The sequence below is a fragment of the Pleurodeles waltl genome, chromosome 9, assembly GCF_031143425.1.
Source record: "Pleurodeles waltl isolate 20211129_DDA chromosome 9, aPleWal1.hap1.20221129, whole genome shotgun sequence".
In the NCBI taxonomy this organism is placed as follows: Eukaryota; Metazoa; Chordata; class Amphibia; order Caudata; family Salamandridae; genus Pleurodeles; species Pleurodeles waltl.
In genome coordinates this window covers 5,048,584-5,071,126 of record NC_090448.1, presented here as the reverse complement: position 1 = coordinate 5,071,126, position 22,543 = coordinate 5,048,584, and the positions used below count along the sequence as shown (strand labels likewise).

Below are 22,543 nucleotides of genomic sequence, written 5' to 3'. Positions count from 1 at the left end.
CCAACCCGGTGACAGACTGTGGGCTGTTGTTAAGACCAGGAACAGTCCTGCACCAACATCTTTACCAAGGCATCTTGTTCAAGCATGTGAACAAAGGCCTTGCAGTATCTGCCTCCTGAGATCCCGGTGGCCATGATTCACACAGGTGTTTACAGTCCTGTAAGACGTTGGCTCTGTATGTACTATCTCAAAGTGAGAGATAGTGTGCACAGAGTCCGAGGGTTCCCCTTAGAGGTAAGATAGTGGCAAAATTAGATAATACTAATGCTCTATTTTGTGGTAGTGTGGTCGAGCAGTGGGCTTATCATAGGGTAGTGTTAAGCATTTGTTTTACACACACAGGCAATAAATGAGGAACACACACTCAAAGTCTTAACTCCAGGCCAATAGCTTTTATATAGAAAAATAGATTTTCTAAATTTATTTTAGAACCACAAGATTCAAGATTAGAGGTGAGTACATAAAACACAAGGTACTTCACACAGGTAAGTATAAAACTTTGATTTAAAACAGTAGTACACACAGTTTTGGTTAAAATTACAATAAGCTATTATAAAAGTAGACCCAGTGCAAAAATCAACAGCTCCTGGGGGAGGTAAGTTAGGTTAAGTTTCTCAGGTAAGTAAAGCACTTACAAATTCAGTTTCCTGGGCATTGGCAGCCCACCGTTGGGGGTTCAAGGCAACCCCAAAGCCTCTGCACCAGCAACACCGGGCCGGTCAGGTGCAGAGGTCAGAGGAGGGCCCAAAACACATAGGTGCCTATGAAGAACAGGGGTGCTCCGGTCCTAGTCTGCTTACAGGTAAGTACCTGTGTCCTCGGGGAGCAGACCTGGGAGGTTTTGTAAGGGGGGGGGGAGTGGACACACAAGCCCACAAAACACACCCTCAGCAGCACAGGGGCGGCCGGGTACAGTAGGCAAAGTAGACGTCAGGTTTGCTATTGAAAGCAATGGATGGACCCGGGGGGCACTTGGGCGATGCAGGCAGGGCACAAGGGGGGCTTCTGGGGCCAGCCACTGACTGGGCCAGGAAGAGGGCAGCCTACTGGTCACTCCTGTACTGGTGGGTGGTTCCTCTCGGTCCTGGGGGCTGCAGGTGCAGTGCTTGGTCCAGGCGTTGAGTTCCTTGTTACCAGGCAGTCGCAGTCAGGGGGAGCCTCTGGATCCTCTCTGCAGGCTTCGCTGTGGGGGTGCAGGGGGATTGACTCAGGGTGCCCATGTCGAAGTAGTTGCCTAGGAGTCCTCTCTGTGGTGTTGGTTCTCCTGAACTTGAGCCGGGGCGTCGGGTGCAGAGTGTGAAGTCTCATGCTTCCGGCGGGAAGGGAGAGTTCTTTAAAAGTTGTTTCTTTGTTGCAAAGTTATGGCAGGTTTTGAACAGTGCCGCTGCTCTCAGGAGTTTCTTGGTCCTTTAGGTTCAGGGTAGTCCTCTGAGTCCTCAGAGGTCGCTGGTCCCTGTCGGAGGCGTCGCTGTGCAGGTTCTTTGAGTCTGGAGACAGGCCAGTAGGGCTGGGGCCAAGTCAGTTGTCGTCTCCATCGTCTCTGCTGGACTTTCAGGTCAGCAGTCCTCCTTCTTTCTTCAGGTTGTAGGAATCTGATTTCCTGGGTTCAGGGTGGCCCCTAAATACTAAATTTAGGGGTGCGTTTAGGTCGGGGGCTGTAGGCAATGGCTACTGTCCTTGAGGGTGGCTACACCCTCTTTGTGCCTCCTCCCTGAGGGGAGGGGAGCACATCCCAGTCCTATTGGGGGAATCCTCCAAACTCAAGATGAAGGATTTCTCAAGGCAGGGGTCACCTCAGCTCAGGACACCTTAGGGGCTGTCCTGAATGGTAGGTGACTCCTCCTTGTTTTTCTCATTATCTCCTCCGGCCTTGCTTCCAAAAGTGGGGGCAGTGGCCGGAGGGGCGGGCATCTCCACTAGCTGGGATGCCCTGGGGTGCTGTAACAAAATGCGTTGGCCTTTGAGGCTCACCGCCAGGTGTTACAGTTCCTGCAGGGGGAGGTGAGAAGCACCTCCACCCAGTACAGGCTTTGTTCCTGGCCACAGAGTGACAATGCCCATGTGGCAAAAAAACTTGTCTGGTTGTGGCAGGCTGGCAGAAACTGGTCAGCCTAGCACTAGGAATTGGACTGGTATTCAGGGGGCTTCTCTAAGATGCCCTCTGGGTGTATGTTACAATAAATCCCACACTGGCATCATTGTGCATTTATTGTGCTGAGAAGTCTGATACCCAACTTCCCAGATTTCAGTTTAACCATTATGGAACTGTGGAGTTCGTAATTGACACACTCCCAGACCATATACTCTTTATGGCTACCCTGCACTTACAATGTCCAAGGTTTTGCTTAGACACTGTAGGGGCATAGTGCTCATGCCACTATGCCCTCACCTGTGGTATAGTGCACCCTGCCTTAGGGTTGTAAGGCCTGCTAGAGGGGTGACTTACCTATGCCACAGGCAGTGAGAAGTGGGCATGGCACCCTGAGGGGAGTGCCATGTCGACTTATTCATTTTCTCCCCACCAGCACACACAAGCTGTGAGGAAGTGTGCATGTGCTGAATGAGGGGTCCCCATGGTGGCATAATACATGCTGCAGCCCTTAGAGACCTTCCCTGGCCACAGGGCCCTTGGTACCAGGGGTACCATTTACAAGGGAATTATATGTGTGCCAGGGCTGTGCCAATTGTGGTAACAAAGGTACAGTTTAGGGAAAGAACACTGGTGCTGGGGCCTGGTTAGCAGGGTCCCAGCACACTTTCAATCATAACCGGCATCAACAAAAGGCAAAAAGATAGGGGGTAACCATGCCAAGGAAGGCATTTCTTTCCAACCTCCCCCCCCCCCCCCCAAACGAAAGAGGATGTGCCTAACCTTTCCTAAGAGAGTCTTCATTTTCTAAGTGGAAGAACCTGGAAAGGCCATCTATATTGGCATGGGCAGTCCCAGGTCTGTGTTCCACTACAAAGTCCATTCCCTGTAGGGACCACCTCAACAGTTTAGGGTTTTCTCCTTCCGTTTGCATCGGCCATCTGAGAGGTCTGTGTCAGTTTGAACTACAAAGTGAGTACCAAACAGGTATGGTCTCAACTTCTTCAGGGACCAAACCACAGCAAAGGCCTCCCTCTCAACGGCACTCCAGTGCTGCTCCCTGGGGAGTAATCTCCTGCTAATGAAAGCAACAGGCTGGTCAAGGCCATCATCATCTGTTTGGGACAGGACTGCTCCTATCCCATGCTCAGAGGCATCAGTCTGCACAATGAACTGCTGTGAATATTCTGGAGCTTTCAAAACTGATGCTGTACATGTAGCTGGTTCCAGGGTGTCAAAGGCCTTTTGACAGTCCAAGGTCCAGTTAACTTTATTGGGCATTTTCTTAGAGGTCATTTCTGTGAGGGGTGTCACTATTGATCCATATCCCTTCACAAACCTCCTATAGTACCTAGTCAAGCCAAGGAATGCCCTGACTTGAGTCTGGGTTTTTGGAGCTACCCAGTCCAGAAAAGTCTGGATCTTGGGTTGAGATGGCTGAACTTGGCCTCCACCTACAAGGTGTCCCAAGTAAAACCACAGTTCCCTGCCCTATCTGACATTTAGATGCCTTGATAGAGAGGTCTGCTGCTTGCAGGACCTGCAAAACCTTCTTCAGGTGGACCAGGTGATTCTGCAAGTTGGAGCTAAAGACAGAAATATCATCAAGATAAGCTGTGCTAAAGGACTCCAAGCCAGCAAGGACTTGATTCACCAACCTTTGGAAGGTGGCAGGGGCATTCTTTAAGCCAAAGGGCATCACAGTAAACTGGTAGTGCCCATCAGGTGTAAAGAATGCTGCTTTCTCTTTTGCTCCAGGTGCCATTTTTATTTGTCAGTACCCTGCTGTCAAGTCAAAGGTACTTAAGAATTTGGCTGTACCTATTTTGTCTATGAGCTCATCTGCCGTTGGAATGGGGTGAGCAACTGTCTTGGTGACAGAGTTGAGCCCTCTGTAGTCCACACAAAACCTCATCTCTTTATTGCCATCTTTGGTGTGAGGTTTGGGGACCTAGACCACTGGGCTACCCCAGGGACTGTCAAAGTTCTCAACACTCCCAGTTCCAGCATCTGTGGGCTTCCACCTTGATGCTTTCTTTAACTTGGTCAGACTCTTTGAATATTTTATTCTTGACAGGCACACTGTCTCCTGTATCCACATCATGGGTACACAGGTGTGTCTGACCAGGGGTCAAGGAAAAGAGCTCAGCTAACTGCTGGAGGACTTCCCTGCAGTCAGCTTGCTCTTGGCCAGAGAGGGTGTCTGAGTAGATCACTCCATCTACTGAGTCATCCTTAGGGTCAGTGGAGAGGAGATCAGGGAGAGGTTCACTCTCTGCTTCCTGGTCCTCAACTATAACCATTAACCTGTTTACATCTGCCCTGTCATTATAGAGTTTGAGGAGGTTAACATGGATCACCTCTTGGGGGTCCTGCTAGTGCCCAGGTCCACCAAGTAGGTGACCTGACTCTTCTTCTCTAGCACTGGGTAAGGACCACTCCATTTGTCCTGAAGTGCCCTGGGAACAACAGGCTCCAGAACCCAGACTTCCTGCCCTGAGTGAAACTCAACCATAGTAGCCTTTTGGTCATAACACAACTTCTGGAGTTGTTGGCTGGCCTCAAGTTTTTTGCTTGCCTTTTCCATGCTGCCATCCTGGAACGTAGGCCTAGTACATAGTCCACCACATCTTGTTTAGGCTCAGGGAGAGGTCTCTCCCAGCATTCTTTTACAAGTCCCAGTGGTCCCCTAACAGGATGGCCAAACAGAAGCTCAAAGGGGGAAAACCCTACTCCCTTCTGTGGCACCTCTCTGTAGCTGAAAAGCAGACATGGCAAGAGGACATCCCATCTCCTTTTGAGTTTTTCAGGGAGCCCCATGATCATGCCCTTCAATGTCTTGTTAAATCTCTCTACAAGACCATTGGTTTGTGGATGTTATGGTGTGGTGAATTTGTAAGTCACCCCACACTCATTCCACATGTGTTTTAGATAAGCTGACATGAAGTTGGTACTCTTAGCCACCTCCTTAGGAAATCCCACTCTGGTAAAAAAATACCTATAAGTGCATTAGCTACTGCAGGAGCAGTAGTGGACCTAGGGGGAATTGCCTCAGGGTACCTGGTAGCATGATCCACTATTACCAAGATATACTGGTTCCCTGATGCTGTGGGAGGTTCAAATGGACACACTATGTCCACTCTCACTCTCTGAAAAGGGACCCCCACCACTGGAAGTGGAATGAGGGGGGCCTTTGGATGGCCACCTGTCTTACCACTGGCTTGACAGATGACACAGGTGGTATAAAACTCCTTTACTTTCTGGGACATGTTGGGCCAATAGAAATGGTTGACTAATCTCTCCCAAGTCTTGGTTTGTCCCAAATGCCCAGCAAGGGGAATGTCATGGGCTAAGGTCAGAATGAACTCCCTAAACTCCTGAGGCGCTACCACTCTCCTAGTGGCACCAGGTTTCGGATCTCTTTCCTCAGTGTAAAGGAGCCCATCTTCCCAATAGACCCTGTGGGTTCCACTGACAGTTCCTTTTTCTTGCTCAGCTGCTTGCTGTCTTAGGCCTTCAAGAGAGGTACAAGTCTCTTGCCCCTTACACAGCTGTTCCCTTGAGGGTCCCCCTGGGCCCAAGAGCTCAACCTGGTAAGGCTCCAGCTCCATGGACTCAGTTCCCTCAGGGGATAGATCATCTTCCTGGCAAGAGAGGTTCTGTTTATTTTGCTGTGTTGAAGCTGGTTCCCCAGTCTTCTTTCATTTTCTCTTGGAAGGTTGGGCCATTATTCTAGACTCTCAACACTTCTTTTTCACCCTGAGCCTTGCACTGTGCCCTTGTCTTGACACGCACCAGTTCAGGGATACCCAGCATGGCTGCATGGGTCTTGAGCTCTACCCCAGCCCATGCTGAGGACTCCAGATAATTCCTTAGCAGACATTCTACTGGAATTGCAGAGGAGACTACCACCTGTTTCAGGCCAGTGACCCCTCCCCATTCTAAAGTTACCATTGCCATTGGATGGACTTTAGTTTGATTGTCAGCATTAGTGGATATGTCTGTCCAGCCAGGTACTGTCCTGGAGAAACCAGTTTGTCTGTCATCATTGTGACACTGGCACCTGTATCCCTTAGGGCTTCTACTCTAGTCCCATTAATAAAGAGCTGCTTCCTGTATTTTTGCATATTAGGGGGCCAGGTAGAAAGTGTGGCTAAATCCACCACAAACTTAGAGACTAATGTTGATTCAGTGTGAACCCTGATTTGCTCTGGGAACGCTGTTGATCCCACCTGGAGACTGGCTATTCCAGTGCTAACTGAAGTAGCATTTGTTCTGGGACTTTTCTTGGGACAGGCCTTGTCTCCAGTTTGGTGTCCATGCTGACTACTGTTTCGACACCAGGCCTTCTTGGGATCAAAGTTTTTACCCTTCTACCAATTTGTGGATTGTGAAGAGGCTCGGGCCCACCCTCCTGAGCAGGTTTTTGGGGCCCTGTAGAAGACTCTTTACTTTTGTCCTTGGATGTCTCACCACCCTTCCCCTGGGAGGCTTGGTGACCCCTTTCTTTTGGTCACCCTCTGTGGAAGTCTTGGTCACCCTAGTCTTGACCCAGTGGTCTGCCTTCTTTCCCAATTCTTGGGGAGAAATTGGACCTAGGTTTACCAGATGTTGATGCAGTTTATCATTGATGCAATTACTTAACAGATGTTCTTTCATAAACATGTTATACAGCCCATCATAATCATTTACACCAGGGCCAGTTATCCAACCATCTAGTGTTTTGACTGAGAAGTCAACAAAATCAACCCAGGTCTGGGTCGAGGATTTTTGAGCCCCCCTGAACCTAATCCTGTACTCCTCAGTTGAGAATCCAAAGCCCTCAATCAGGGTAGCCTTCATGAGGTCCTAGGACTCTGCATCTTTTCCAGAGAGTGTGAGGAGTCTAACCCTACACTTTCCAGTGAACATTTCCCAAAGGAGAGCTCCCCAGTGAGATCAGTTTACTTTTCTGGTTGCACAAGCCCTCTCAAAAGCTGTGAACCACTTGATGATGTCATCACCATCTTCATATTTAGTTACAATACCTTTGAGGATTTTTAGGATGTCAGTATTTTCTCTGACCCTATTGATGTTGCTACCACCACTAATGGGAGTTAAACCCATCTCTTGTATTCTCCTTTCTATGGCAAGGAGCTGCTTCTCCAAAGCCAATCTTTTGGCCATTCTGGCTAACAGGAGGTCATCTTCATTGAGGCTGCCCTCAATGCTTCCATAGTTGCCGGTCTCCCCTGTGGAAGAAACCTGTTCTCCCTAGTTAGGACAGGAGGGGGGAGATCTTCCTTCTGTTCACTAACTTCCCCATCTGAAGGAGTATCCTCAAAGGGATGGCCCTTGTGAACTCTGCCAAAAGCTCCTGGAGCTTTACTTTGGTTGGACCCAGTTTTTATATTTTTCAGCTTACAGAGAGACCTTAACTCTGGCATCCCTAGATGCAGGTAAGGGGTGAGGTTGATTTCCACCACTCTAAAAGTTGGGATTACTTTTTAAGAATCTAAAAACTACTTCTATAACTTAAATCCAAACTTTTAAACTCTAAAAGAAATGATAACAGGGACTTACACAAGGCCCTAGCAGGACTTTTAAAAATGTAGAAAAATAGTCAAATTACAAAAAGCAGTTTCTAATGAATTTTATTTTAATTTAGTCGTGTGATCGGGTATTGGCTGAGTAGTCCAGCAAATGCAAAGTCTTAGACCCCACCGCTGATACACCAATTGAGGAAGTTGGCTCTGTATATACTATCTCAAAGTGAGAGATAGTGTGCACAGAGTCCAAGGGTTCCCCTTAGAGGTTGATAGTGGTAAAATTAGATAATACTAATGCTCTATTTTGTGGTAGTGTGGTTGAGCAGTAGGCTTCTCAGAGGGTAGTGTTAAGCATGTGTTGCACAAACACAGGCAATAAATGAGAAACACACACTCAAAGACTTAACTCCAGGCCAATAGGTTTTATTTAGAAAAATGTATTTTCTTAATTTATTTTTTGAACCACAAGATTCAAATTTGAGGTAAGTACATAAAATGCAAGGTACTTCACACAGGTAAGTATAGAACTTTGATTTAAAACAGTAGTACACACAGTTTTGGTTAAAATGGCAATAAGCTATTTTAAAAGTGGACAAAGTGCAAAAATCAACAGTTCTTGGGGGAGGGAAGTTTGGTTAAGTTTTTCAGGTAAGTAAAGCACCTACACAGTCAGTCTCCTGGGCATAGGCAGACCACCGTTGGGGGTTCAAGGCAACCCCAGAGCCTCTGCACCAGCAACACATGGCCAGTCAGGTGCAGAGGTCAAAGGAGGGCCCAAAACACATAGTCGCCTATGAAGAACAAGGGTGCTCCGGTCCTAGTCTGCTTACAGGTAAGTTCCTGCATCCTCGGGGAGCAGACCAGGGGGGTTTTGTAGAGCACTGGGGGGACACACACAAGCCCACAAAACACAACCTCAGTGGCACAGGGGCGGCCGCGTGCAGTAGGCAAAGTAGGCGTCTGGTTTGCTATTGAAAGCAATGGAGGGACCCGGGGTTACTTAGGTGATGCAGGCAGGGCACAGAGGGGCTTCTCTGGCCATCCACCAACTGGGCTAAGATGAGGGCTGCCTGCTGGTCACTCCTGCACTGGTACGTGGTTCCTCTCGCTCCTGGGGGCTGTGGGTGCAGTGTTTGGTCCAAGCGTCAGGTTCCTTTGTTACCAGGCAGTCGCGGTCAGGGGGAGCCCTGAACTCCAGCCGGGGCCATCGGGTGCAGAGTGTGAAGTCTTGCGCTTCCGGCGGGAAGACAGAGGGGGTCATTCTGACCGGGTCGGCGGGAGCACCGCCGACAGACCGGCGGTGCCCCGCAGGGCATTCTGACCGTGGCGGTTCGGCCGCGGTCAGACTAGGAAAACCGGCGGTCTCCCGCCGGTTTTCCGCTGCCCTACAAAATCCTCCATGGCGGCGGAGCGCGCTCCGCCGCCATGGGGATTCTGACACCCCCTACCGCCATCCTGTTCCTGGCGGGTCTCCCGCCAGGAACAGGATGGCGGTAGGGGGTGCCGCGGGGCCCCTGGGAGCCCCTGCAGTGCCCATGCCAATGGCATGGGCACTGCAGGGGCCCCCGTAAGAGGGCCCCACTTTGTATTTCAGTGTCTGCTTTGCAGACACTGAAATACGCGACGGGTGCCACTGCACCCGTCGCACCTTCCCACTACGCCGGCTCAATTCTGAGCCGGCGTCCTCGTGGGAAGGTTGATTTGCCCTGGGCTGGCGGCGGCCTTTTGGCGGTCGCCCGCCAGCCCAGGGCAAATCCCAAAATACTCTCAGCGGTCTTTCGACCGCGGAGCGGTATTTTGGTGGGGGAAGTCTGGCAGGCGGCCTCCGCCGCCCGCCGGACTTAGAATCACCCCCAGAGTTCTTTAAAAGTTGTTTCCTTGTTGCAAAGTTGTTGCAGGTTTTGAACAGTGCCACTGTTCTTTGGAATTTCTTGGTCCTTTAGGTTCAGGGCAGTCCTCTGAGTCCTCAGAGGTCGCTGGTCCCTGTCGGATGTGTCGCTGTGCAGGTTCTTTGAGTATGGAGACAGGCTGGTAGGGCTGGGGCCAAGTCAGTTGTCGTCTCCGTCGTCTCTATGGGGCGTTTTCACGTCAGCAGTCCTTTTTTCTTCAGGTTGCAGGAATCCACACACCACACATGTTGCTGGCCACATAGGGAGAGTGCTTTTGTCACTCTGTGGCCAGGAACAAAGCCTGTACTGGGTGGAGGTGCTTCTCACCTCCCCCTGCAGGAACTGTAACACCTGGCGGTGAGCCTCAAAGGCTCACCCCTTTTGTTACAGCGCCACAGGGCATCCCAGCTAGTGGAGATGCCCATCCCTCCGGCCACTGCCCCAACTTTTGGCAGCAAGGCTGGAGGAGATAATGAGAAAAACAAGGAGGAGTCACCCACCAGTCAGGACAGCCCCTAAGATGTCCTGAGCTGTAGTGACCCCGGCCTTGAGAAATCCTCCATCTTGAGTTTGGAGGATTCCCCCAATAGGATTAGGGATGTGCCCCCCTCCCCACAGGGAGGAGGCACAAGGAGGGTGTAGCCACCCTCAATGACAGTAGCCATTGGCTACTGCCCCCCAGACCTAAACACACCCCTAAATTTAGTATTTAGGGGCACCCCAGAACCCAGGAAATCAGATTCCTGCAACCTGAAGAAACAAGAAGGACTGCTGACCTACAAGCCTGCGGAGAAGGAGGAAGACGACAACTGCTTTGGCCCCAGCCCTACCGGCCTGTCTCCAACTTCGAAAACCTGCTCCAGTGACGCATCCGACAGGAGCCAGCGACCTCTGAAGCCTCAGAGGACTGCCCTGGACTAAAGGACCAAGAAACTCCTGTGAACAGCGGCCCTGTTCAAAACCAGCTACTTCTTTGCAACAAAGAAGCAACTTCCAAAGACTTCACGTTTCCCGCCGGAAGCGTGAGACTTCTCACTCTGTACCCGAAGCCGCCGGCTCGAGATCCAGAGAACCAACACCTCAGGGAGGACTCCCCGGTGACTGTGAGCCCGTGAGTAACCAGAGACGACCCCCTGAGCCCCCACAGCGGCACCTGCAGAGAGAATCCAGAGGCTCCCCTGACCGTGACTGCCTGTAACAAGGGACCCGACGCCTGGAACCAACTCTGCACCCGCAGCCCCCAGGACCTGAAGGAACCGAACTTCGACGCAGGAGTGACCCCCAGGCGACCCTCTGCCTAGCCCAGGTGGTGGCTGTCCCGAGAAGCCCGCCCCTGTGCCTGCCTGCACTGCTAGAGTGACCCCCGGGTCCCTCCACTGTTTCCTATCTGAAACCTGACGACTGCTTTGCACACTGCACCCGGCCGCTCCTGTGCCGCTGAGGGTGTGTTTTGTGTGCCTACCTGTGTCCCCCCCAGTGCTCTACAAAACCCCCCCTGGTCTGCCCCCGAGGACGCAGGTACTTACCTGCTGGCAGACTGGAACCGGAGCACCCCCTGTTCTCCATAGGCGCCCATGTGTTTTGGGCACCTCTTTGACCTCTGCACCTGACTGGCCCGGAGCTGCTAGTGTGGTAACTTCGGGGTTGCCTTGAACCCCCAACGGTGGGCTGCCTATGCCCCAGAACACAGACTTGTAAGTGTTTTACTTGCCTCCTAATCTAACCTTTACTTACCTCCCCCATGAACTGTTGATTTTTGCACTGTGTCCACTTTGAAAATAGCTTATTGCCATTTTTACAAAGACTGTACAAGATATTGTTTTCATTCAAAGTTCCTAAAGTAGCTAAGTGAAATACCTTACATTTAAAGTGTTTGATGTAAATCTTGAACCTGTGGTTCTTAAAATAAACTAAGAAAATATATTTTTCTATATAAAAACCTATTGGCCTGGAATTGTCTTTGAGTGTGTGTTCCTCATTTATTGCCTGTGTGTGTACAACAAATGCTTAACACTACTCCTTTGATAAGCCTACTGCTCGACCACACTACCACAAAATAGAGCATTAGAATTATCTCTTTTTGCCACTATCTTACCTCTAAGGGGAACCCTTGGACTCTGTGCATGCTATTTCTTACTTTGAAATAATATATACAGAGCCAACTTCCTACACAGTCTCAATTATAATTATTTTATTAATAGGAGAAAGTCTACATTGTTTACTATGGTAAACGTCTCTAAATAATTCTTTTTGAGCCTCTCTTGGCTGTTCCTTACCGCAGGTGGTCGACCGTGTCGTTCATAGTGACGATGTAGAAGACAACACTGGATTTAGTGTTGGTGGAAATGCTGTTCATGGCAGCGATCACACCGCCAAGCCGCTCCTCCACTGCTGTGATGACCACTGGAATCTCCTTGCCACTGCGATCCGTGGGCAGGCTGTCTGGCGCTTCAGGCAAAAAATCTACGCGCTGTGATCCCAGAGGACCTGAATCTAGCCGGCAAAGAAGAAATATTTCAGTGGTTTACATGGCAGGGTGGACTGACATCACCAACATAGAGATTGTGTTTTCACCACAAAATGGTGAGAGGAGCCTGCAGAATGAGGTCGCGCCCCCTTACGCTGGAAGCACACCGTACCCGCCTTTCACTCAATCCCCTAGGGTTTCTGCCAACAGGATAACAGGAAGATTAGGAGGACAGAGGACAACCAAAAAACTCAGGAGGCTCCCGCCCACTCCTCTCGCAAGGGGGAATCCAAGCTCACCAGATCATTCTTTCTCCAGGGGCCGAGGCTGAGCTCAGGACATACATGGTTAAATTGAATGAATGTTTGAGTTGAGGGAAGACTCTGCCCATTGCTGGTCTGAGGCTGAGGCCCTTCAGTCAGTTTTAATGACCGTATGCTCATGTGATGTTTTAGACATCCACCTCAATCCCTCCTCCTTTACCCTCAGACCTTCTTGTAGGTGGACAGAGACAGGACCTGGAATTATTTTTTCATGTCCAACTTAGCAACGAATGTGGGTTCTACACCTTCCTCGTCCACCATCTTCTCTTCTCCCCCCGTTTCTCTTCAGTTCCGACTAATTCTAACGTCAAGAACCAGTTAAATGTTTAAAAGGAGATCAGGCAGCTTTATAAACTATGTGGTCATTTTCCTTTCATGTAATACTCTTCTTCATAACAACATATTTGTATTTGAGCAATCAGAATTAGTTAAGTATTTTAAATCGACGAGATAAATAACGTTCCGTATGTTTGCATTTACGGACTGCCCAGGACTAATGCTCTTCCTAGTTTCTGCACTGAGTGTCTTTTTAAGCAAAAAAGCCTTCTGTGTGTTCCCCTTCTCCGAGAGCTTCTCGATGGGGGATGCGTACCAGACTAGGAGCAGGTGGCCCTTGTACTCTATACCGCCTGGCAGGCTGGACATCATAACGGTTGTGTCTTCTGAGGTATTCCCAGCCACCCCTGGGTGGTCCTCACAGCTGTACAACATTTCAGAGGTTTCACGCCATGATTTACGTGTGTCGCTTCTCCATCCTGGTCTCTGTCAGGAAGGGCTGGGTCGATATCACTACCTTCCCCCACATGAATCAAAAAATAAGACACTAAGGACCTGATTACGACCTTGGTGGAGGGGATTACTCTGTCCCAAAAGTGACGGATATCCCGTTCGCCGTTGTACAAGTTCCATAGAATATAATGGAACTTGGAATATGGGGGGGTGGGATATCCGTCACGTTTTGGACAAAGCTCCGCCAAAAATCATAATGAGGCCCTAACTGTGTTGTATCGAGAGATTGTCTACACATGTCGATTAGAATTTTATATTAATTACACCACGATGAATGCTTATGTCTTTGCTCTTATGTTTGAATCTAATTTAGTAGGTATGGGGTTAAGGAAGGGAAGATGGTTATCTGTGATGTCTTGTCTACTTTTCTTTCTAGGTATGTTTATAAACATGTGTCCCCCGCACAAGGCACAAATACGTTATTCAAGCTGCCTAGTTATAGGGAAACATTTTACTTTGGCTTTTTATCACAGAAACCTGATGGTGTTAGCAATGGTTTATTGAATATTTGGTCATTTAAATGCATAAAATCTAAATATATACAATCTGCTGTTTCTCACATATGTTCTGTTTAAACACTTCTATATTTGGACTATGTTGTTCTAACTGAGTGAGTCGTGAGGAAAAGTGGGCAGAAGCTGTCCGTTATTGGCACTCGCTGATTGAGATTCAAAGTTTAGTCATGTGAATTTAGGAAGTTGGCAAAAGAGGTCTCAGAACCAAAAACATCTCAACTGACCTCTGGAGGGCGCTCGGGAGCAAACCAGAGGGTTGTTTTTTCTCCTTCTTTTTCATGTGTGCAACATGGCAACCTCCTCTGGAGGCAAATCCTTACTGCCCTAGGTCAGACCAGGAGTGCGTCGGGCCAGGCTCTGCCTTGAGACCCAGCCAGAAACCAAAACTGTCCCCGACAGCAGGTTGTTGTTACCTGACCTGCCAGGGGATTTAACTCTGCTCCCTTCTCCACCAGTCTGTTCTTGCTGTCAGTCAGCCTCATCACAAGTCAGGACAGGCTAGGGCGCCCACCGCTTCACCCGCTGTATTCAGCCTTCTGATATGGATGGGACGCATCAGCACTAATGCAGGATCCCATCTTCAGACATGCGGCGGTGCAGGAGACGTGCAGCAGGTGCATGGGATTGTCAACCCCTACAGAATCCAAGGATGGAGCCCGCTGTACCTCTCGCCTGTGCTGCCGACATGCACACATGCACGGTGAGCAGCAGGAGCGTCCGACACAAATGTAACAAGAGTACTGGCCCTCTCGTCCGCTGGCGTGTCTGAGATGGGCAGCTGCAAAGAGCTTCTCTCGTGGCTTCTGGTGCTCGAGGGGCAGAGCCCCAGCACCTCAGACACCAGCCCACACTCCTGACTCCTTTGAGAACTTTTGGGCTTTTCCTACATAATTCCAGATGCACTTGACCAACTTTTGTTCTTTTGCTGTCATTGTAATCGTTACCTTTGTCTCCATTTTACCAAACTGGTTTGTAAATTTTATGTTTCATTTCTTAACTCAGATGTTGTTTTTGTTTTGCTAAAATACTTTCAACATGTCTTCTCAGAACTAAGCCTGTTGCTTTCAGCCCTGACAACAAGAGGTAAGGCCGGGACTGCAGGGTGAAACCTGCCTTTCTTTGCTGGGGTACTGGGTAACTTAACTTTATGAAAGTTTCTCCACAACTCCCCCCTTGAGAAGATGGTGTTTCCTCTGCCTTTCCTTCTTGAAAGTGCGGGGATCATGACCTGTGTTGGCCATGTCATATCTACTTGACTCCCTTCGGACCCTCACCTTCTGTTTACAGTAATAAACCAGTGAAGAGGAGCTGTGCTTTTTGCTGCTATGCACCTTGTCGATCGCATCCATTGTCATTAGCAACCCAAGAAAAAGGCAAATTCCTTGATTCAATCCACCCTGCTACACTGTGCTGTCCTGGTCTCTTTCTTATGGGAAGAGAAGTAGAAAAAAATGGGACTTATCGGCAGCAGACAAAAGTTTGAACAATGAGAGTGTCATCGACCCTCAGGCAGGCAACGTGTCAATGCAACTCATTCGGACCAGGTCACAAGCGGGGATTGATTGTTCACAGACCAGCGTCATGAGACACATCTTAGCCCCTTGACGTCAGAAGCGCAAACAAGCGTGTGCAGCTACACTTCGCTTTCGTTCCTCTGCCCATCGCCTACAGCTGGAGAAAAGTCAACAAAATCCTGGGCTCACCATCTAGGATCAAATGAGTTAGTGAGGAGGTAAAATAAATATATAGTCAACATTTCTCCTACAAAGAAAGCGCTCTCGCATCACTCATGGTCACTGGAGTCAAGGGTCTACCACACAAAATACAGACAGGTCAGACCTTTGAACTGAAAAGATACAACAAGTTAACAGAAGTCCCCTACCTGTATCTTCTCTCTTCAGGAAATCGCTCAGACCGAGCAGGTTGTGATGGAGAACCAGCAAAAATATGATAACTGCAAGCAGGATAATGAGAATATTCACTGCAAGAAAAAGGCAAGAAAATATTCAATACCCAAACATATCAATATTATTTAAGAGATACAGAAAAAAAGATCAACTCCATGCAGGACCCACAAACCAAGTCATGAAACTTCCACTCAACGCATATTCAAGGCACTAACCATGTGTTGAGTCATGAAACTATAAGAGATAACTACAGCCTCATCCGCGATGTTCCTGACTGCCTACGCTCAGGGACGGTCTGCAAAGCTGCTGGAGAAAATACTATGACTAGCTCTGTTACTCACACGGATTAACCACGCTTCTGGCCACAATGGATGCCTCTTGGGAGGGCTCGAACTATGCAGTTCACTTTAAGAACATCAACCAGAGTGTAGGAAGTTGGCTCTGTATGTGCTATTTCAAAGTAAGGAATAGCATGCACAGAGTCCAAGGGTTCCCCTTAGAGGTAAAATAGTGGTAAAAAGAGATAATACTAATGCTCTATTTTGTGGTAGTGTGGTCGAGCAGTAGGCTTATCCAAGGAGTAGTGTTAAGCATTTGTTGTACATACACATAGACAATAAATGAGGTACACACACTCAGAGACAAATCCAGCCAATAGGTTTTGTTATAGAAAAATATCTTTTCTTAGTTTAGTTTAAGAACCACAGGTTCAAATTTAACATGTAATATCTTGTTTGAAAGGTATTGCAGGTAAGTACATTAGGAACTTTGAATCATTTCAATTGCATGTATACTTTTCAAGTTATTCACAAATAGCTATTTCAAAAGTGGACACTTAGTGCAATTTTCACAGTTCCTGGGGGAGGTAAGTTTTTGTTAGTTTTACCAGGTAAGTAAGACACTTACAGGGTTCAGTTCTTGGTCCAAGGTAGCCCACCGTTGGGGGTTCAGAGCAACCCCAAAGTCACCACACCAGCAGCTCAGGGCCGGTCAGGTGCAGAGTTCAAAGTGGTGCCCAAAACGCATAGGCTAGAATGGAGAGAAGGGGGTGCCCCGGTTCCGGTCTGCTTGCAGGTAAGTACCCGCGTCTTCGGAGGGCAGACCAGGGGGGTTTTGTAGGGCACCGGGGGGGACACAAGCCCACACAGAAATTTCACCCTCAGCGGCGCGGGGGCGGCCGGGTGCAGTGTTAGAACAAGCGTCGGGTTCGCAATGTAAGTCAATGAGAGATCAAGGGATCTCTTCAGCGCTGCAGGCAGGCAAGGGGGGGCTTCCTCGGGGAAACCTCCACTTGGGCAAGGGAGAGGGACTCCTGGGGGTCACTTCTGCAGTGAAAGTCCGGTCCTTCAGGTCCTGGGGGTGCAGGGTCTTTTCCAGGCGTCGGGACTTAGGTTTCAGAGAGTCGCGGTCAGGGGAAGCCTCGGGATTCCCTCTGCAGGCGGCGCTGTGGGGGCTCATGGGGGACAGGTTTTGGTACTCACAGTTGTAAAATAGTCCGGGGGTCCTCCCTGAGGTGTTGGTTCTCCACCAGCCGAGTCGGGGTCGCCGGGTGCAGTGTTGCAAGTCTCACGCTTCTTGCGGGGAGTTGCAGGGTTCTTTAAAGCTGCTTCTTGAAACAAAGTTGCAGTCTTTTTGGAGCAGGTCCGCTGTCCTCGGGAGTTTCTTGTCGTCGTTGAAGCAGGGCAGTCCTCAGAGGATTCAGAGGTCGCTGGTCCCTTTGGAAGGCGTCGCTGGAGCAGAGTTCTTTGGAAGGCAGGAGACAGGCCGGTGAGTTTCTGGAGCCAAGGCAGTTGTTGTCTTCTGGTCTTCCTCTGCAGGGGTTTTCAGCTGGGCAGTCCTTCTTCTTGTTGTTGCAGGAATCTAATTTTCTAGGGTTCAGGGTAGCCCTTAAATACTAAATTTAAGGGCGTGTTTAGGTCTGGGGGGTTAGTAGCCAATGGCTACTAGCCCTGAGGGTGGGTACACCCTCTTTGTGCCTCCTCCCAAGGGGAGGGGGTCACAATCCTAACCCTATTGGGGGAATCCTCCATCTGCAAGATGGAGGATTTCTAAAAGTTAGAGTCACCTCAGCTCAGGACACCTTAGGGGCTGTCCTGACTGGCCAGTGACTCCTCCTTGTTATTCTCATTATTTTCTCCGGCCTTGCCGCCAAAAGTGGGGGCCGGGCCGGAGGGGGCGGGCAACTCCACTAGCTGGAGTGTCCTGCGGTGCTGTGACAAAGGGGTGAGCCTTTGAGGCTCACCGCCAGGTGTTACAGCTCCTGCCTGGGGGAGGTGTTAGCATCTCCACCCAGTGCAGGCTTTGTTACTGGCCTCAGAGTGACAAAGGCACTCTCCCCATGGGGCCAGCAACATGTCTCTAGTGTGGCAGGCTGCTGGAACTAGTCAGCCTACACAGACAGTCGGTTAAGTTTCAGGGGGCACCTCTAAGGTGCCCTCTGGGGTGTATTTTGCAATAAAATGTACACTGGCATCAGTGTGCATTTATTGTGCTGAGAAGTTTGATACCAAACTTCCCAGTTTTCAGTGTAGCCATTATGGTGCTGTGGAGTTCGTGTTTGACAAACTCCCAGACCATATACTCTTATGGCTACCCTGCACTTACAATGTCTAAGGTTTTGTTTAGACACTGTAGGGGTACCATGCTCATGCACTGGTACCCTCACCTATGGTATAGTGCACCCTGCCTTAGGGCTGTAAGGCCTGCTAGAGGGGTGACTGACCTATACTTGCATAGGCAGTGAGAGGCTGGCATGGCACCCTGAGGGGAGTGCCATGTCGACTTACTCGTTTTGTCCTCACTAGCACACACAAGCTGGCAAGCATTGTGTCTGTGCTGAGTGAGAGGTCTCCAGGGTGGCATAAGACATGCTGCAGCCCTTAGAGACCTTCCTTGGCATCAGGGCCCTTGGTACTAGAAGTACCAGTTACAAGGGACTTATCTGGATGCCAGGGTCTGCCAATTGTGGATACAAAAGTACAGGTTAGGGAAAGAACACTGGTGCTGGGGCCTGGTTAGCAGGCCTCAGCACACTTCCAATTGTAAACATAGCATCAGCAAAGGCAAAAAGTCAGGGGGCAACCATGCCAAGGAGGCATTTCCTTACACAACCCCCCCCAAACAAAAGAGGATGAGACTAACCTTTCCCAAGAGAGTCTTCATTTTCTAAGTGGAAGAACCTGGAAAGGCCATCTGCATTGGCATGGGCAGTCCCAGGTCTGTGTTCCACTATAAAGTCCATTCCCTGTAGGGAGATGGACCACCTCAACAGTTTAGGATTTTCACCTTTCATTTGCATCAGCCATTTGAGAGGTCTGTGGTCAGTTTGAACTAGGAAGTGAGTCCCAAAGAGGTATGGTCTCAGCTTCTTCAGGGACCAAACCACAGCAAAGGCCTCCCTCTCAATGGCACTCCAACGCTGCTCCCTGGGGAGTAACCTCCTGCTAATGAAAGCAACAGGCTGGTCAAGGCCATCATCATTTGTTTGGGACAAAACTGCCCCTATCCCATGTTCAGAGGCACCTGTCTGCACAATGAACTGCTTAGAATAATCTGGAGCTTTTAGAACTGGTGCTGAGCACATTGCTTGTTTCAGGGTGTCAAAGGCCTGTTGGCATTCCACAGTCCAGTTCACTTTCTTGGGCATTTTCTTGGAGGTGAGTTCAGTGAGGGCTGTCACAATGGATCCATATCCCTTCACAAACCTCCTGTAATACCCAGTCAAGCCAAGGAATGCCCTGACTTGAGTCTGGGTTTTTGGAGCTACCCAGTCCAGAATAGTCTGGATCTTGGGTTGGAGTGGCTGAACTTGGCCTCCACCTACAAGGTGGCCCAAGTAAACCACAGTTCCCTGCCCTATCTGGCATTTGGATGCCTTGATAGAGAGGCCTGCAGATTGCAGAGCCTTCAAAACCTTCTTCAGGTGGACCAGGTGATCCTGCCAGGTGGAGCTAAAGACAGCAATATCATCAAGATAAGCTGTGCTAAAGGACTCCAAGCCAGCAAGGACTTGATTCACCAACCTTTGGAAGGTGGCAGGGGCATTCTTTAAACCAAAGGGCATAACAGTAAACTGATAATGCCCATCAGGTGTGGAGAATGCTGTTTTCTCTTTTGCTCCAGGTGCCATTTTTATTTGCCAGTACCCTGCTGTCAAGTCAAAGGTACTTAAGAATTTGGCAGCACCTAATTTATCTATGAGCTCATCAGCTCTAGGAATTGGATGAGCATCTGTCTTGGTGACAGAATTGAGCCCTCTGTAGTCCACACAAAACCTCATCTCTTTCTTTCCATCTTTGGTGTGAGGTTTGGGGACTAAGACCACTGGGATAGCCCAGGGGCTGTCAGAGCGCTCAATTACTCCCAATTCTAGCATCTTGTGGACTTCCACCTTAATGCTTTCCTTAACATGGTCAGACTGTCTAAAGATTTTGTTCTTGACAGGCATGCTGTCTCCTGTGTCCACATCATGGGTACACAGGTGTGTCTGACCAGGGGTTAAGGAGAAGAGTTCAGGAAACTGTTGTAGGACTCTCCTACAATCAGCTTGCTGTTGGCCAGAGAGGGTGTCTGAGTAGATCACTCCATCTACTGAGCCATCTTTTGGGTCTGATGACAGAAGATCAGGGAGAGGTTCAATCTCTGCCTCCTGATCCTCATCTGTTACCATCAACAGATTTACATCAGCCCTATCATGGAAGAGCTTAAGGCGGTTCACATGGATCACCCTCTTGGGGCTCCTGCTTGTGCCCAGGTCCACCAGGTAGGTGACCTGACTCTTCCTTTCTAGCACTGGGTAAGGGCCACTCCATTTGTCCTGGAGTGCCCTGGGAGCCACAGGCTCCAGAACCCAGACTTTCTGCCCTGGTTGGAACTCAACCATTGCAGCCTTTTGGTCATACCAAAACTTCTGGAGCTGTTGGCTGGCCTCAAGGTTTTTGGTTGCCTTTTCCATGTACTCTGCCATTCTAGAGCGAAGGCCAAGTACATAGTCCACTATGTCTTGTTTAGGCTCATGAAGAGGTCTCTCCCAGCCTTCTTTAACAAGAGCAAGTGGTCCCCTTACAGGGTGACCAAACAGAAGTTCAAAGGGTGAGAATCCTACTCCCTTCTGTGGCACCTCTCTGTAAGCAAAAAGCAGACATGGCAAGAGGACATCCCATCTCCTTTTGAGTTTTTCTGGGAGCCCCATGATCATGCCTTTTAATGTCTTGTTGAATCTCTCAACTAAGCCATTAGTTTGTGGATGGTATGGTGTAGTGAATTTGTAAGTCACTCCACACTCATTCCACATGTGTTTTAGGTATGCTGACATGAAGTTGGTACCTCTGTCAGACACCACCTCCTTAGGGAAACCCACTCTGGTAAAGATACCAATGAGGGCCTTGGCTACTGCAGGGGCAGTAGTCGACCTAAGGGGAATAGCTTCAGGATACCTAGTAGCATGATCCACTACTACTAGGATGTACATATTTCCTGAGGCTGTGGGAGGTTCCAGTGGACCAACTATGTCCACACCCACTCTTTCAAAGGGGACCCCCACCACTGGAAGTGGAATGAGGGGGGCCTTTGGGTGCCCACCTGTCTTACCACTGGATTGACAGGTGGGGCAGGAGAGGCAAAACTCCTTAACCTTCTGGGACATATTGGGCCAGTAGAAGTGGTTGACTAACCTCTCCCACGTCTTGGTTTGTCCCAAATGCCCAGCAAGGGGAATATCATGGGCCAAGGTCAGAATAAACTCTCTGAACGACTGAGGCACTACCACTCTCCTAGTGGCACCAGGTTTGGGGTCTCTGGCCTCAGTGTACAGGAGTCCATCTTCCCAATAGACCCTATGTGTTCCATTTTTCTTGCCTTTGGACTCTTCAGCAGCTTGCTGCCTAAGGCCTTCAAGAGCGGGACAGGTTTCTTGTCCCTTACACAGCTCCTCCCTTGAGGGTCCCCCTGGGCCTAAGAGCTCAACCTGATAAGGTTCAAGCTCCAAAGGCTCAGTTCCCTCAGAGGGCAGAACTTCTTCCTGAGAAGAGAGGTTCTCTTTTTCTGACTGTGTTGCAGTTGGTTTCCTAACTGACTTTCCTTTTCTCTTGGTAGGCTGGGCCTTTCTTCCAGACTCCAGCTCTACTTTTTCACCCTGTGCCTTGCATTGTGCTCTTGTTTTTACACACACCAGTTCAGGGATACCCAGCATGGCTGCATGGGTTTTTAGCTCTACCTCAGCCCATGCTGAGGACTCCAGGTCATTTCCAAGCAGACAGTCTACTGGGATGTTTGAGGAGACCACCACCTGTTTCAGGCCATTGACCCCTCCCCATTCTAAAGTTACCATTGCCATGGGATGTGCTTTAGTTTGATTGTCAGCATTGGTGACTGTATAAGTTTTTCCAGTCAGGTATTGGCCAGGGGAAACCAGTTTCTCTGTCACCATGGTGACACTGGAACCTGTATCCCTCAGGCCCTCTACACTTGTCCCATTAATAAAGAGCTGCTGCCTGTATTTTTGCATGTTAGGAGGCCAGGCAGCTAGTGTGGCTAAATCCACCCCACCCTCAGAGACTAGAGTAGCTTCAGTGTGGACCCTGATTTGCTCTGGGCACACTGTTGATCCCACTTGGAGACTAGCCATTCCAGTGTTACCTGGATTGGAGTTTGGAGTGAAACTTTTCTTGGGACAGGCCTTGTCTCCAGTTTGGTGTCCAGACTGACTACAGTTTCGACACCAGGCCTTTTTGGGATCAAAGTTTTTACCCTTGTACCCAGGATTGGTTTGTGAAGAGGCTCTGGGCCCACCCTCCTGTGCAGGTTTTTGGGGGCCTGTAGAAGACTCTTTACTATTTTTATTTTTGGCTGTCTCACCACCTTTCCCCTGGGGAGGTTTTGTGACCCCTTTCTTTTGGTCACCCCCTGTGGAAGTTTTGGACACCCTAGTCTTGACCCAATGGTCCGCCTTCTTTCCCAATTCTTGGGGAGAAATTGGTCCTAGGTCTACCAGATGCTGATGCAGTTTATCATTGAAACAATTACTTAACAGGTGTTC

General features: G+C 49.4%; 1 protein-coding gene across 4 annotated transcripts in view; it reads right to left on the bottom strand.

The window, feature by feature from the left end:
* Positions 1–22,543, bottom strand: part of GLT8D1 (glycosyltransferase 8 domain containing 1) — a 142,374-nt gene that overhangs the window by 80,149 nt on the left and 39,682 nt on the right. For all 4 annotated transcript variants that reach the window (XM_069206066.1, XM_069206065.1, XM_069206067.1 and 1 more), the window contains 2 exons: positions 15,483–15,581; positions 11,783–11,999 (listed from right to left, as the gene is read on the bottom strand). In XM_069206066.1, coding sequence (XP_069062167.1) covers positions 11,783–11,999; positions 15,483–15,581 — 316 coding nt within the window. The remainder of the gene's footprint in view (positions 1–11,782; positions 12,000–15,482; positions 15,582–22,543) is intronic.